Raw genomic sequence first — 12,394 nt, 5'->3', positions numbered from 1 at the left:
ACAACATATGGGGCAAGGAGATATTTTCTCAAATCTGACCTGCAGGCAAACAGCTGAAACACACACATTTTACTGTACCTGCTGATGGATTTGGAATCCAGTCCAGTCACTTTTGGGATTCATGGATGAAATATGTGCCCAGCGCACAGACAAGCTTGTTTTGACGCGCAAAGCTCTTTATTCTTGTATGCTCGCATAGAAAAGCAGTGTTTTCGGGACCATGTGTGATTACATACCCGAGGAAGGGTACGTTGCTTTTCTATGTGATCATACAAGAATGAAGAGCCTTGGCACTTGGAAGCAAACTTGTTGGTGGGCTGGCTATACGTTTCATCCATGTTGTACACTGTGACCAAAGTGGTTGTAAAAGGCAGAAGGTTTTTTTGATCTTAAAGTGGAAGTAAAACTTTTTTTATTATTGGTTTTTAAAACAAATGGTTGACAGGCAGGGTGTATTGGTATTGGTGGCAGAAGAGTCCCTATTGGTCTCTTCTGTCATAAATGCAGTGTTCTGCCCGTCGGCTGTCATGTTCCCTAAGCCATGTATGAGCAGCTCAGAGAACATTTACGCACCCCCCCCCCCCCGATCCATGCATGGGAGTGACATCAACACACCCCGGCCTATCGCATGGCCGAAGGCACGGGACACAGAAAGGAAGACTGGGGCGAAAATGGAAGCACCAGGGGAGGCCCGGCGGAGCGATGCCGCCACAGCGCTGGAGGGAACCATATGACAGGCAAATCTGCCATAATGTACCAATATGCTGTGCACACTAGCAAATTATGGCAAAAGGGGCCCTAAAAAAAATAAAATAAATAAATAAAAGGAATGGGATAGCGGACTTTTAATTTTACCTTAAATGCATTAAAGCAAAAGTATACAATATTAATAGTGTGCTTAAACCAAACTATAAATAATAAATCGCACAACAATGTGATAGCCAATAATCCAAAAATGTTTTTTTGGATATCACATTGTTGTGCAACTATTTATAGTTGGGTTTAAGCGCATTATTATTATTATTGTATTATTTTGCATGTGACAACTGAGCACATTTAAATAGCTGCAGCTGAACTAGTTTTTCACACGATTCGTTAAGTCCATATCAGCACTTTAGTAACGCTTTTATAAAAGATAAAAAAAAGCCTTGTGTGCAGCAGCCCACCTAATACTTACCTGGGGTTCATCTAGATCCAGCGATGTGATACAAGAGACCCGGCTGTCTGGGACTCTCCCTCCTAATTGGCAAAAACAGCAGCACGGCGCCATTGGCTCCTGCTGCTGTCAAGGTCAGAAGAGAACTGCACACAGAGCTGCAGCTTGGGTACCCCCCCATAGCAAGCTGCTTGCTGTGGGGGCACTCAACAGGAGGGAGGGGACAGGAGCACAGAAGAGGGACCCGAGAAGAGGAGGATTGGAGCTGCTCTGTGGAAAGCCAACTGCACAAAAGGAGGCAACAGAAGCCAAGCAGCAGAAACACATTGATAAGTAATCGGCACTTCACCGTCCACTCTCTCCTCCCATTAGCGCACGAGTATACAATGACGTCTGACTGGCTTTCTGCAATACCACACCCTCTCCCAGTGTGAGTGCTGCTGCACAAGGGACAATAGTAGGCCGAAATCAAGACAGTCAGGTATTCTTGCCATGTGTATGTAAAATTAGGACAAATTTTATTTTTAAAACCCCAAAACAGAAAAGATACACATTGATACATCATTAACCGCTTGCCGACCAGCCGTCATTTTACGGTGGCAGGTCGGCACAATCCCGGGAACCCGTCGTAGCTATACGTCGGCGATCGGGATAGCAGGCGTGCGCACACCCTGCACTGCAGAGGTGCCGATGCTCGTGGCAGATGGTCACAATGACCGTGGGCCACGAGCGATCGAGGGACAGGACACGGAAGTGTGTGTAAACACACAAATACGTGTTCAGAGAGGAGTGATCGATCGTGTGTTCCTATTAGCTAGGAACCACAATCCGTCATTTCCTCTAGTCAGTCCCCTCCCCCCTCAGTTCGAATCACCTTACAGGGAACAGTGTTAACCCCTTGATCACCCCCTAGGGTTAACCCCTTCCCTGCCAGTGACATTTTTACAGTAATCAATGCCTTTTTTTTTAGCACTGATCGCTGTACAAGTACCAATGGTCCCAAAAATGTGTCAAAATTGTCCGATGTGTCCACCATAACGTTGCAGATAAAAAAAAAAAAAAAAAAAAAAAAAAAATCGGGTGCAGCGCCGCACAACCATGCAATTGTCAGTTAAAGCGACGCAGTGCCGAATCGCAAAAAAAACGGCCCGTTATTCAGCAGCCAAATCTTCCGGGGCTGAAGTGGTTAAACTTTTTATTTTTTTTAATACATGCAGTATAAGTACCTGAATTTGACTTGATTTCAGCTCCTTACAATCCCTGTGCAGTAGGTCAGACTGGGGAAGGGAGTGGCTTTGCAATGCTCTGGGACATGCTGATAGGAGAAGAAAACGGGGAGATTAGCCAAGAAGTCTCCTGCTTCTCCTTCACTGCCCAGCCACAGGCTGGGGAAGTGCCAAATAATTGTAAAACAGCTGCAGCAAACAAACATCAGGTTTCCTTCTCTGCCAGACCGAGGTGTATAAATGTCTGGTCTGGATGGAGTTAAAAAGAAATCCTTTGGAAGTAAAACCACTCCGGTTTGTATTTTATAGGAGTTTTTACAGCACATCAAAAAACATATACAGAAGCTTAAATATAGCTGTAGCCAGGTGTTTTCCTGGGGTCATTTACCTGGAAAAGAGGACCACATACAGAGCGAGTATTCGCCACACTTCAGCATGTCCTTGTAATCAAACAGCATGGTGTTCACCCATGCAATGGGGTAATCCTGGTAAGATGAAGAAAAAAAAAACTGTTACTACAAGATCATCATGGATATGTAGTGTAATGCACATCAGACACCCACCTTTTTGGACTTCTTCTTGGTGGACCTTGGTTTCTTCTTGTCGATGGCATAAAGAGCCAGGCTGAGACGCGTCATGCGAGGAAGGTCGCACACATTGATTTCGAACTCCAGGGTCTGATGCCACTGAGGCTCAGAAGAGGCGTCCACCTCAGTGCTGACCACTGTCTTGCACAGGAGCTCACTGCCGTGATATAGGCCACAGTAGACCAACAGCTGCAGGAGACCAAAATTGGGGAGTGATGTAAGAAACCACAAGAGAGACCTGCTATGTAACCAGGTATCCATGCATACAGGGAGGCAACATTCAGAAGCTAGAGGGCCACCACCCTGAAGCTCAGTTTCAGGGTCTTGGCAATCTCTTTATAGCCTAGGCCATCTTTATGTAGAGAAACTATTATTTTTTTCAGATCCTCAGAGAGTTCTTTGCCATGGAGGTGCCATGTTTAACTTTTAGTGAAGAGTGTGAGAGTGTGAGAGTGTGAGAGTGTGAGAGTGTGAGAGTGTGAGAGTGTGAGAGTGTGAGAGTGTGAGAGTGTGAGAGTGTGAGAGAGTGAGAGAGTGAGAGAGTGAGAGAGTGAGAGAGTGAGAGAGTGAGAGAGTACCAAATTTAACACACCTGCTTTGCATTTACATCTGAGACCATGTGACACTAAGGAGTCACATGACACCGGGGAGGGAAAATAGCAAATTGGGCCCAATTTGGACATTTTCACTTAGGGGTGTACTCACTTTTGTTGCCAGCGGTTTAGACATTAATGGCTGTGTGTTGAGTTATTTTGAGAGGACAGCAAATTTACATTGTTATATAAGCTGTACACTCACTACTTTACATTGTAGCATAGCAAAGTGTCATTTCTTCAGTGTTGTCACATGAAAAGATATCAAAATATTTCCAAAAATGTGAGGCGTGCACTCACTTGGGCAAAAAAATAAAAAAATTTTATATACACACACACACATTTTATTTTTTTATTATTTATATTACACACACACACACACACACACACACACACACACACTTTTCTAGTATTTTTATTGTATTTACTCTGTAGTTAATGATATTTAATTTGCATTGGACTGGTGATAGTGCCGTCTTTTCATATGTACCCAGTTTTTTTTTTGTGTGTTATTTTACACTATAGGGACAACTGCCTCACGGAATCCCTTTAGGTCTCCTTGGTGCAGATTTTATTTTATTTCCCCCCCCCAGGAAGAAAACAGGTTAAATTTACTAAAACTGGGGCTGTGTATGGTAGCCAACCAGCTTCTATCTTCAGCGTGTTCAATTAAGCTTTGACAAAACAAAAAAATAAATAAATAAAATAAAAAAAACACGGAAGGCGATTGGTTTCTAGTCAGAGCTGCACCAGATTTTGCACTCTCCAGTTTTAGTAAAATCAACCCTACATACTTATTTTGGCATTCAGCAAATCAGCCCTTTGTCACATTCATTCTGGTTTGTGTATTGCCATAGTCGTGCAGAACCTTTACAGTATGACGACAAAGCTAAGGTACCATGGCGAGCAATAGAAAGAACAAGGTTTTCTTCCAAAGTGTACACAAGTGTGATTATGCTATGCATTTCATCAGGGAGCAGGGTCATTAATGATGATTAGTGTATTGCTGGTAATGAACCTTATCTTCTGGATGGCAATGTAAACTGTAAAAATGTACTATTGTTGGCGGAACTCCGATGGCGGAGTTCAAATAAACGCTCAGACCTCACACAGTCCTTGGTGGGGTTCCTGACAATCACAGATTTCCCCTCTTCCTCCTACTCTATTATTCATGAGGGACCTCCACCCTTTACCTTGAATCCTTCATCCGAGTTAACATTTCTTCCGTACGAGAGTTGAAAACAAAACGGCTTCTCCAGGGGCCAGAGGGAACACTGAAGCGGCTGGGGAAAAATAATAAAATAAAAAGCGAAAGTCCATCAGTGGACCCCAAAGGGCTGTTTTAATCACATTTGTAAATTAAAGTAGAACTATGGGCAAAACTCCCCCACCCCCATTTTGGATAGCGCAAGAGAGGGTTATAACATAAACCCCCCCCCCACCATTCTTTTTTTGCCATCTATATCCTATTGCGTAGATTACCCTTCACTTCCTGTCCCATAGCCAAACCGAAAGCGAGAGAAAACCCTGCAATTTAAGGGAATTCCTTGGTCACCAGAACTACTGTCCCCATTCGAAGATTTCTCCTCTTACTTTTCTGGGGACAACCCAAAATTTGTGATTTTCTTTTACTTTCAATAAAGGTAAACAGGACAAATGGAGAGGATGAATCTCCTTAACGGGGCACAGACAGCAATAAAAACCTGACAAACATTCTAAGCCTTCTGTACTTAGTTATACTTTAAACACAAAGCTGACGACTTAAGATCTTTACCTTTTTAGTGGGTAGCGGAGGGGGTTTGTGCCGGCTTCTGGGGCAAAGGATTGTGGGATCTCCCTGCTTGTCCGGTAGCGTGGAAGTAATGGTGACAAGGGTAAGGTGAGCAGTCCAGTTATTCTTCAAACACTGGTTGATGTACTGAAAGAGGGCAGAAGGTTTAGCAGGTTGCATAGAACGGGGCTAGCGAGGCAGATGAGTGCATAGCACTTACTTTGAACTGGACGAGGGGATAGTTGCCGTAGATGTATGCCAACAAGCCGTTTATCTGAAGGGTGTACTCTTCAGGACCCCCTGGACAGTGCTGACCAGATACTTTGGACTTTTTCCGTAATGCCATTCGGATGACGGAGATGGGGAGGTCTCGGGGAGAGACTTGTAGGGTGAAACTTTCCTGCAGACAAAAAAGAAGAGTATGAGAGGCAAGATTTTTTAACTTTGAAAAAGATACTTGCCATTTAAGGAAGCATACTGATAAAAATCGAACCTTCCCGCAATGGTGGCTTGAGTGGGATGTTTGTAGTGTTAAGGGGTGGAGTTAATTAAAATAAGAGTTGCAAGCCTGGGCAAGTCAAACTGGTCAAACTCAGGGTATCAGAGAAACAAACATTCAGGTTTAGGCCCGCAGACACAGACGGGACCTCGATTAACAACTGCTTAAATCAGAAGAACGGCTTTGAGGGGTGGCTGAGGAGCACATAAATAGCCCAAGCTTTAGAAAAGCAGGGTCTTCCTGTCCAAGGAATTCCACCGGTCAGGTTTAGCCACCCCCACCCTGACAGGTGGAATTCCTTGGACAGGAAGACCCTGCTGTTCTAAAGCTTGGACCATATATGTGCTTCTTGGGCACCTTCTAGGAACCCCTGATGTTTTGGAACTACATTTCCTATGATGCTCAACTACATTGCAGAGTGCACGAGAAATATAGTCGCAAAACATCTGGGGTGCCAATGTTTGCCATCGCTGTTCTAGGCCCATCTCCTCAGGTATTGGCTGCAGCACCATAAATATTCATGCTGCCCATTTGACTTGCTCCACTCTCTATGTTCTAGATCTCCAGAAGTCAGGGGAAAGCAATCAAACCTGCAGCCTGTGAAGCCCAGAACAGCCAAAAGAATTCCCACCCTGACTGGTGGAATCCCTTGGACAGGAAGACCCTACTGTTCCAAAGTTCAGGCAATTTATGTGCTCCTCAATCAGCCACCTTCTGGACCCATCTGCAGCTCCATAAATATTCAGGCTACCCATTGTGCTCCCTATCTTCTAGAAATCTCCAGAAGGCAGGGGAGAGCAATCAAACCTGCAGTCTGTGAAACCCAGCCAGAAGAAAATCACAAACTGCTCCACCAATTACAGAAGAGCCAAAAATAACTAAATTTCTCCAAAATCCTAACAACCCAACTAGGAGGGTGCTACACAAGGTTTGGAATGGGGTGGAAGGAGAGTATAAGCTTGAATAGGTTATGGAGTCTTTTAAAATGATGGTCCACACCTGTCCTAAAATATGGAGCCACATTATAGCTTGCAGACCGCTGTTTCTGGCTTGTTAGCCCCAATGAGTCTGAGATCTGTAAAACACTCCTATGACACAGGAAGAATACTAAACTGAACTGATAGAACTTGGTAGGAATTAGGTATTGCCCGATCCTCGCTTTTAGCCAAGTCATATTCTAACGGCTTTAATGGCCCCCCACCCTTCCCCCAGTAAAAGATGGGAATCATAAGCAGAACCATACTACTGTACCAGAATGCACGTCTTACCTCACTATTGTCAAATTTAACATTGATCATGATGGTCTTGCTGGAGAAAGGCTGGCTGAACAGGGTGGTGGATGGCTCCAGCTGCAGAGGGAAATTGGATTCCATCCATAACTCCCAGTTCATGTGCTGGCGTTGCGATGCTATCTGCTCACAGAACAGGCGCATTTTAGTGCGGAAATCGTTAACCTCTGCATCATTTAAGGAGTCGAAATCATGGAGACCTGAAAGATTAAAAAAAGGAGGAACATGAGTGCAGAAAAGAGAAGTACTTCAGTCGTAATTGTACAATGGACACAAGTATGTGACAGCATCTTTCCTCCCGCCAACACAAAGGCTGGGGCACAGTTCCTCCCGCCGACACAAAGGATGGGGCACAGTTCCTCCCGCCGACACCATGATATGGCATGATCCTTCCTACCAAATGACACCAATGGGGCACAATTCCACTCATTGACACTAAAGATGGGGCACCGTTTACGCCCACTGATGTTGGGACATTTTCTACTGCCAATGGCCATATTCGAGCCCCCCTGAAGTACAGTAAAATGGCCCTTTGTTTAGAAAGTTTGGAGACCTGTGATCTATAGCAGACAGCTTTGTCTGTATCAAGGTGCAGATAATGCAAAAGTGGAACTCCAAAACTAGACTTTTATCATTATCTGGGCCCCACAGGGGAGCTTCTCTCTCACTTCCTGTGGTGTCACAGACAGGACATGAAGTAGAATCCCTTCAATGAGGACAGCCCTCATGCGATCAAGCTAGCATTGGCTTGTGTTAGAGGATAACTTATACAATGAAAGAGGAGGTTCCTGTGTGAAAGAATAATTACCATTCACCAGCTTGCTACTCAAGGCAATAGCAAAAGTTTGGCTACTACATCTACACAGTTCTTATTTCAGGCACATTCATACAGTGCATCCATTAAAGCTGTAAAAATAATAAATTGAAAAACCCTTGAAGCGGCACAATTTTTATACCCTAGTGGTCTCTTCTGTAAGAAATGTCTCACCCAGCCACCCAGAGGCAAAGGAATCTGAGCTGCACATGCGCAGCACAGACCCCCTTTTACAGCACCCATTCTATGCTGCGCTAAAAGTGACCCCTGTGTGCATGCGCAGCAGCATCATCACAGCCCAGCCAGTCAAGCGGCCAGAGAGAGCGAACCTGGAAAGAAGACCAGGCAAAGGTGGAAGAGCCCTAAACCAGATGGAGCAGTGACAGTGCAGCGCTGGTTTGACAGGTACATCTGCTATAATTTGCAGATCTGTGGTGCATACTAGCACATTATGGCATAAACCTCCCGTGGGCAGATTTAAAAATAATAATTGTTGGAGTTCAAAGTCCCCTCCCCTTCCATGCTCACCTTTGTTAATGAGTAGGCTGATTTGGGAGTTCAGAAGCTTCTCGGCCCGGTCACCCTCCCTGGCCACGAGCCTCAGGACCGGTAAGAAAGGCTGAATGTCGCAAAGACGCCTCTGTTCATCTTCCAGCTCTTGCTGCTCTGCCGTCTGGTTGATGCAGGTAAAGACGTAGGAGGACGGGGACCCCAGGGTATGGAACATCGGCTCCTGCTGCGCCTTCTCCCATACTAACTGCAGATGGGAACAAAAATGTATACAGTGGAAGGGCAAATATAATGATGTCCATCATCGGTTCAAAAGACAAAAGCAGTAATCTATATAATCCGGGTAGTGGGAGCAAATGTGTGCCACTGGCGGCTCACTGCTGTGAGTAGAGGTGCACGATTCTGGCTGAAATGAGAATCATGATTTTTTTTTTTTTGCTTAGAAAATAGATCACGATTCTCGTGGCAAATCCAGTGTGACATAAAATATTGCAGCAATTGACCCTTCCCCCGCCCCCCAGAGTCTCTGCTTTTATAAGCCTTAGTTACAATGTTTAATTTTAAAAACTTGGCAGACTGCCTGGATGTTTTCTTTTGACAGCTGAGTGAGCAGATAAGTCTCTCCACTTGTTATATGAAAGAATCGGCAAACTCTGGTCGGGGGGGGGGGTTGAATCTAGATCGTGATTTATTTATTTTTTTTAACGATTAATTGTGCAGCTCTAGCTGTGAGTAAACACAGTCCGCCAACACCTGCTGATCATCCTGCAGAAACACAGAATGGCGGTCTGCCTATGTAAACAAAGATGGCGGTTCTGTCAGTTAGGAAGGCATGAATCCGGTGTCTCTGCAAAGCAGGGACCAGGAGCCATGTCTTCCCATAGTAAAACACTGGCTAGGCACACAGTTAACCCTTTGATCGGCCATTAACCCATGTATATTTTTAGCACAGATAGGGTCATTGGTCCTCAAAAAGTGTCAGTGTCCAAATGCCCGCCTGCAATATCGCAGTCCCAATACAAGTCACTGATCGCCACCAATACAAAGAAATAAAAATATCCCATAGTTTGTAGATGCTATAACTTTTAAGCACACCAATCAATATATGCTTATTGGGATTTTATTTATTTTACCAAAAATATGTAGCAGCATAACTGGCCTAAATCTATGAAAGAAAAAAAAAAAAAGATTATATATATATATATATATATATATATATATATATATATATATATATATATATATATATATATATATATATTTTTTTTTTTTTTTCTGAAAGCTCCATTTGTGGGGGGGGGGCGGGGACAGCAATTGTGTTTGGATACAGTGTTGCACGATTGCGCAATTACCAGTTAAAATAATGCAGTGCCGTATTGAAAAAAAATGATCTGGTCACGAAGGGGGATAACATTTTCCGGAGCTGAAGTGGTTGAAAGATTTGTAGATTAAGTTCTAAAAAGGGCACTTTCACACTGAAACGCTGGCCGCGTTGATGGTAAAGCTTTTAGTTTTAACCCCTGCTAGTGGCTGGCAAACGGTTAAAAGCATCTGCAAATCGCTTCGGCAGCGCTGGCCATTGATTTCAATGGCAGTGGCGAATTAGGTGCAGTGTGTACACCACTCCCGCACTGCCACAAAAAAGCTGCTTTTTTCCCTGTCCTGCAAGCGCACCGCCCCAGTGCGAAAAACCACTCAGGCTTTCACACTGGGGAAGCAGAAGAGGCAGTTTACAGGTACTTTTAAACACCTGGAAAATGCCTCAGTGTGAAAGTGGTCTGAATGACCAGTTTTTTCTTGAACTGACAGTTTCAGATTCTAAGATGAAAGGGTCAGCATTTTTTTTTCAGAAGGCCCTTAGTTTAGACTGTAGCCAAAAGATCGGGTTAGCTCACTTACCTTCTTAATGTTTCCAAGACTGGCATTGCACGGCACAGGGAAGCTGAGGTAAATGCCCGTGGGGAGCAGGAAGTCCACCAAGATTTTTTTATTCTCCTCCTTGGCCCAGAAGTCCACTGGGCAGTAAACTCCGGGCGGCATCCTGCCCTCTGGCTACCGCCCCTCCGGCCCTGAAAAGACACAGCATAAAAGTTTATGTAGCAGACTGGTACCTGTCCCAATTCCTGGTGAGCATGAGAACACGATTATTTCCATGTAGAACACGGACTTTGGTTTTCACCGCCAGTTCTGTGTCTTAATTAGTGGTCCTCTGCTTTGTTCACATCCACCCTTCCTCCATCAATCTTTGGTCAGCCTTCAACTTCCGCCCCTTTCTGTCAACAAGGATTTTGTCACCCAACCATCTCTTTTCCCTCCCTTTCTTCCCCTTTCTGCAACAAATACTTTGGTTCACCTTCCACCTTCATTGCACACTTAGGTTGCCTTGTGGTTCCATGCCTACCATGGTTGATGCTTATGGGGCGCTTTGGACGAGATGCCCACCCCAGCATTTTTGGATGGTTCGCGGTGCCAATATTTTTGCTTAGAATAAAAAGATCACGATTCTCGCAATGTAAAATCTCTCACACATTATACAAAGAAAAAAAAAAAAAAAAAAAAGGCGGCCAACTTTACTGGTTAGTTTTTTTATTTTTTATTATTCAAGTAATTTTTTCAAAACAAGACCGCTGCACAAATACAGTGCGACATAAAATATTGCAACAACCATTTTATTCTCCAGGGTGTCTACTAAAATAAGATAGAAAATTACTTAGAACCCCCAAACATTTTTATATATATTATCTAGCACAACAAAAAATTATTTTATACTTAAACACTAAACCTTTTTCTGACACTTGTTAGTTTTAAGTGGTTGAACTTTTTTCCACTTACCCACACAGTCTATTCCATTGAAAAATTGTTACAATGTTTATACTTAAGTTCAACTGATAAAGAATGTTTTGATTCTTGGCAGACTGCCCAGTTTTTCTCTTCCTTTCTTTTGAGGGCTGTGGCTTCAGAAGAGCAGAGAGAATTCTTTGCTTAGAAAGAATTGTGAAACACTTTAGTCAAGATTGTGATAATTGAAGATTAATTGTGCAGCTCTACATCAAACGAATCACAGCGAGTCCATCTGGCATTGGTTTGGGGGGGGGGGCTTTTACCCCACCACTGCCTATACTGTTTATTCTATTTAAGCCAATATTTTTATTTTATAGATCATATTCTCCTGATGAGTGGCCTGGCAGCCACAAAACACGTAGAGCTGCCATGTCATGTCCTGATTGAATACCACATCAATTTGAAGTTTATAATTTATACCCCTTCTCAGGATCAATGAGCCCATAGGCCATGCAGGCATTATTATGTACTACGGGAGGGCAAAGGGGGGGGGGAAAGAGGAGGGAAAGGGGGGGGGGAGAGGAGGGCAAGGAAAGAGGAGGGAAAGGGGGGGGGGGGGAAGAGGAGGGAAAGGGTAAGGGGGGGGGGAGGGAAGGGTAAGGGGGGGGAGGGAAGGGTAAGGGGGGGGAAAGGGGAGGGGGAGAGGGAGGGGGAGAGGGGAGGGGGAAGAGGGGAGGGAAAAAAGAGGAGGGGAAAGAATTGTTGGCAAAAAAAAAAAAAAAAAAGAAGGGGAGGAGAGAACACCCAAAAATATTGAGCAGTAAGCAGCTGCAGCTTGATGATGGCCCGTCGATGGCCTAAACCAGGGCTCGACAAACCCCGGGCGCCTGGTCGCATTTGCGCCTAGAATTCGTGTCCTGGCGACTGGGGCAACGCTGCTGGGGTATCCCATCTCCATTTGGACCCCGAACTCCGCCGCGCAATTGCATCGGGCCGCGCCGGCCAGTAATTGAGGCCGCGGCTTTGCGGCCTTCTAAAATCTTTCGGTAGTCTGGCGCCATCTTGTGGTGGATGTAGATATTACACCCTATTTCCAATAATGCTAATTCCTAATGGAGTGAAGCTCCCCTGCCTGTTTTTCACTGCCCGCCCATTTCCTTCCCAAAGT

General features: G+C 44.5%; 1 protein-coding gene across 1 annotated transcript in view; it reads right to left on the bottom strand.

The window, feature by feature from the left end:
• PIK3CD (phosphatidylinositol-4,5-bisphosphate 3-kinase catalytic subunit delta) overlaps positions 1–12,394 on the bottom strand; it is a 102,123-nt gene that overhangs the window by 34,484 nt on the left and 55,245 nt on the right. Inside the window, exons 2-9 of the mRNA XM_077458043.1 lie at positions 10,345–10,514; positions 8,464–8,692; positions 7,101–7,321; positions 5,554–5,733; positions 5,337–5,480; positions 4,756–4,845; positions 2,946–3,158; positions 2,771–2,867 (exon numbers count right to left, since the gene is read on the bottom strand). Coding sequence (XP_077314169.1) covers positions 2,771–2,867; positions 2,946–3,158; positions 4,756–4,845; positions 5,337–5,480; positions 5,554–5,733; positions 7,101–7,321; positions 8,464–8,692; positions 10,345–10,485 — 1,315 coding nt within the window. The 5' untranslated portion in view covers positions 10,486–10,514. The remainder of the gene's footprint in view (positions 1–2,770; positions 2,868–2,945; positions 3,159–4,755; positions 4,846–5,336; positions 5,481–5,553; positions 5,734–7,100; positions 7,322–8,463; positions 8,693–10,344; positions 10,515–12,394) is intronic.

This window comes from Lithobates pipiens, unplaced genomic scaffold, assembly GCF_037356315.1.
Source record: "Lithobates pipiens isolate NorthernLeopardFrog02 unplaced genomic scaffold, aLitPip1_a1.2 Scaffold_27, whole genome shotgun sequence".
Classification (NCBI taxonomy): Eukaryota; Metazoa; Chordata; class Amphibia; order Anura; family Ranidae; genus Lithobates; species Lithobates pipiens.
Note: the sequence above shows the minus strand (reverse complement) of the source record. Positions and strands in the feature narration are given on the sequence as shown.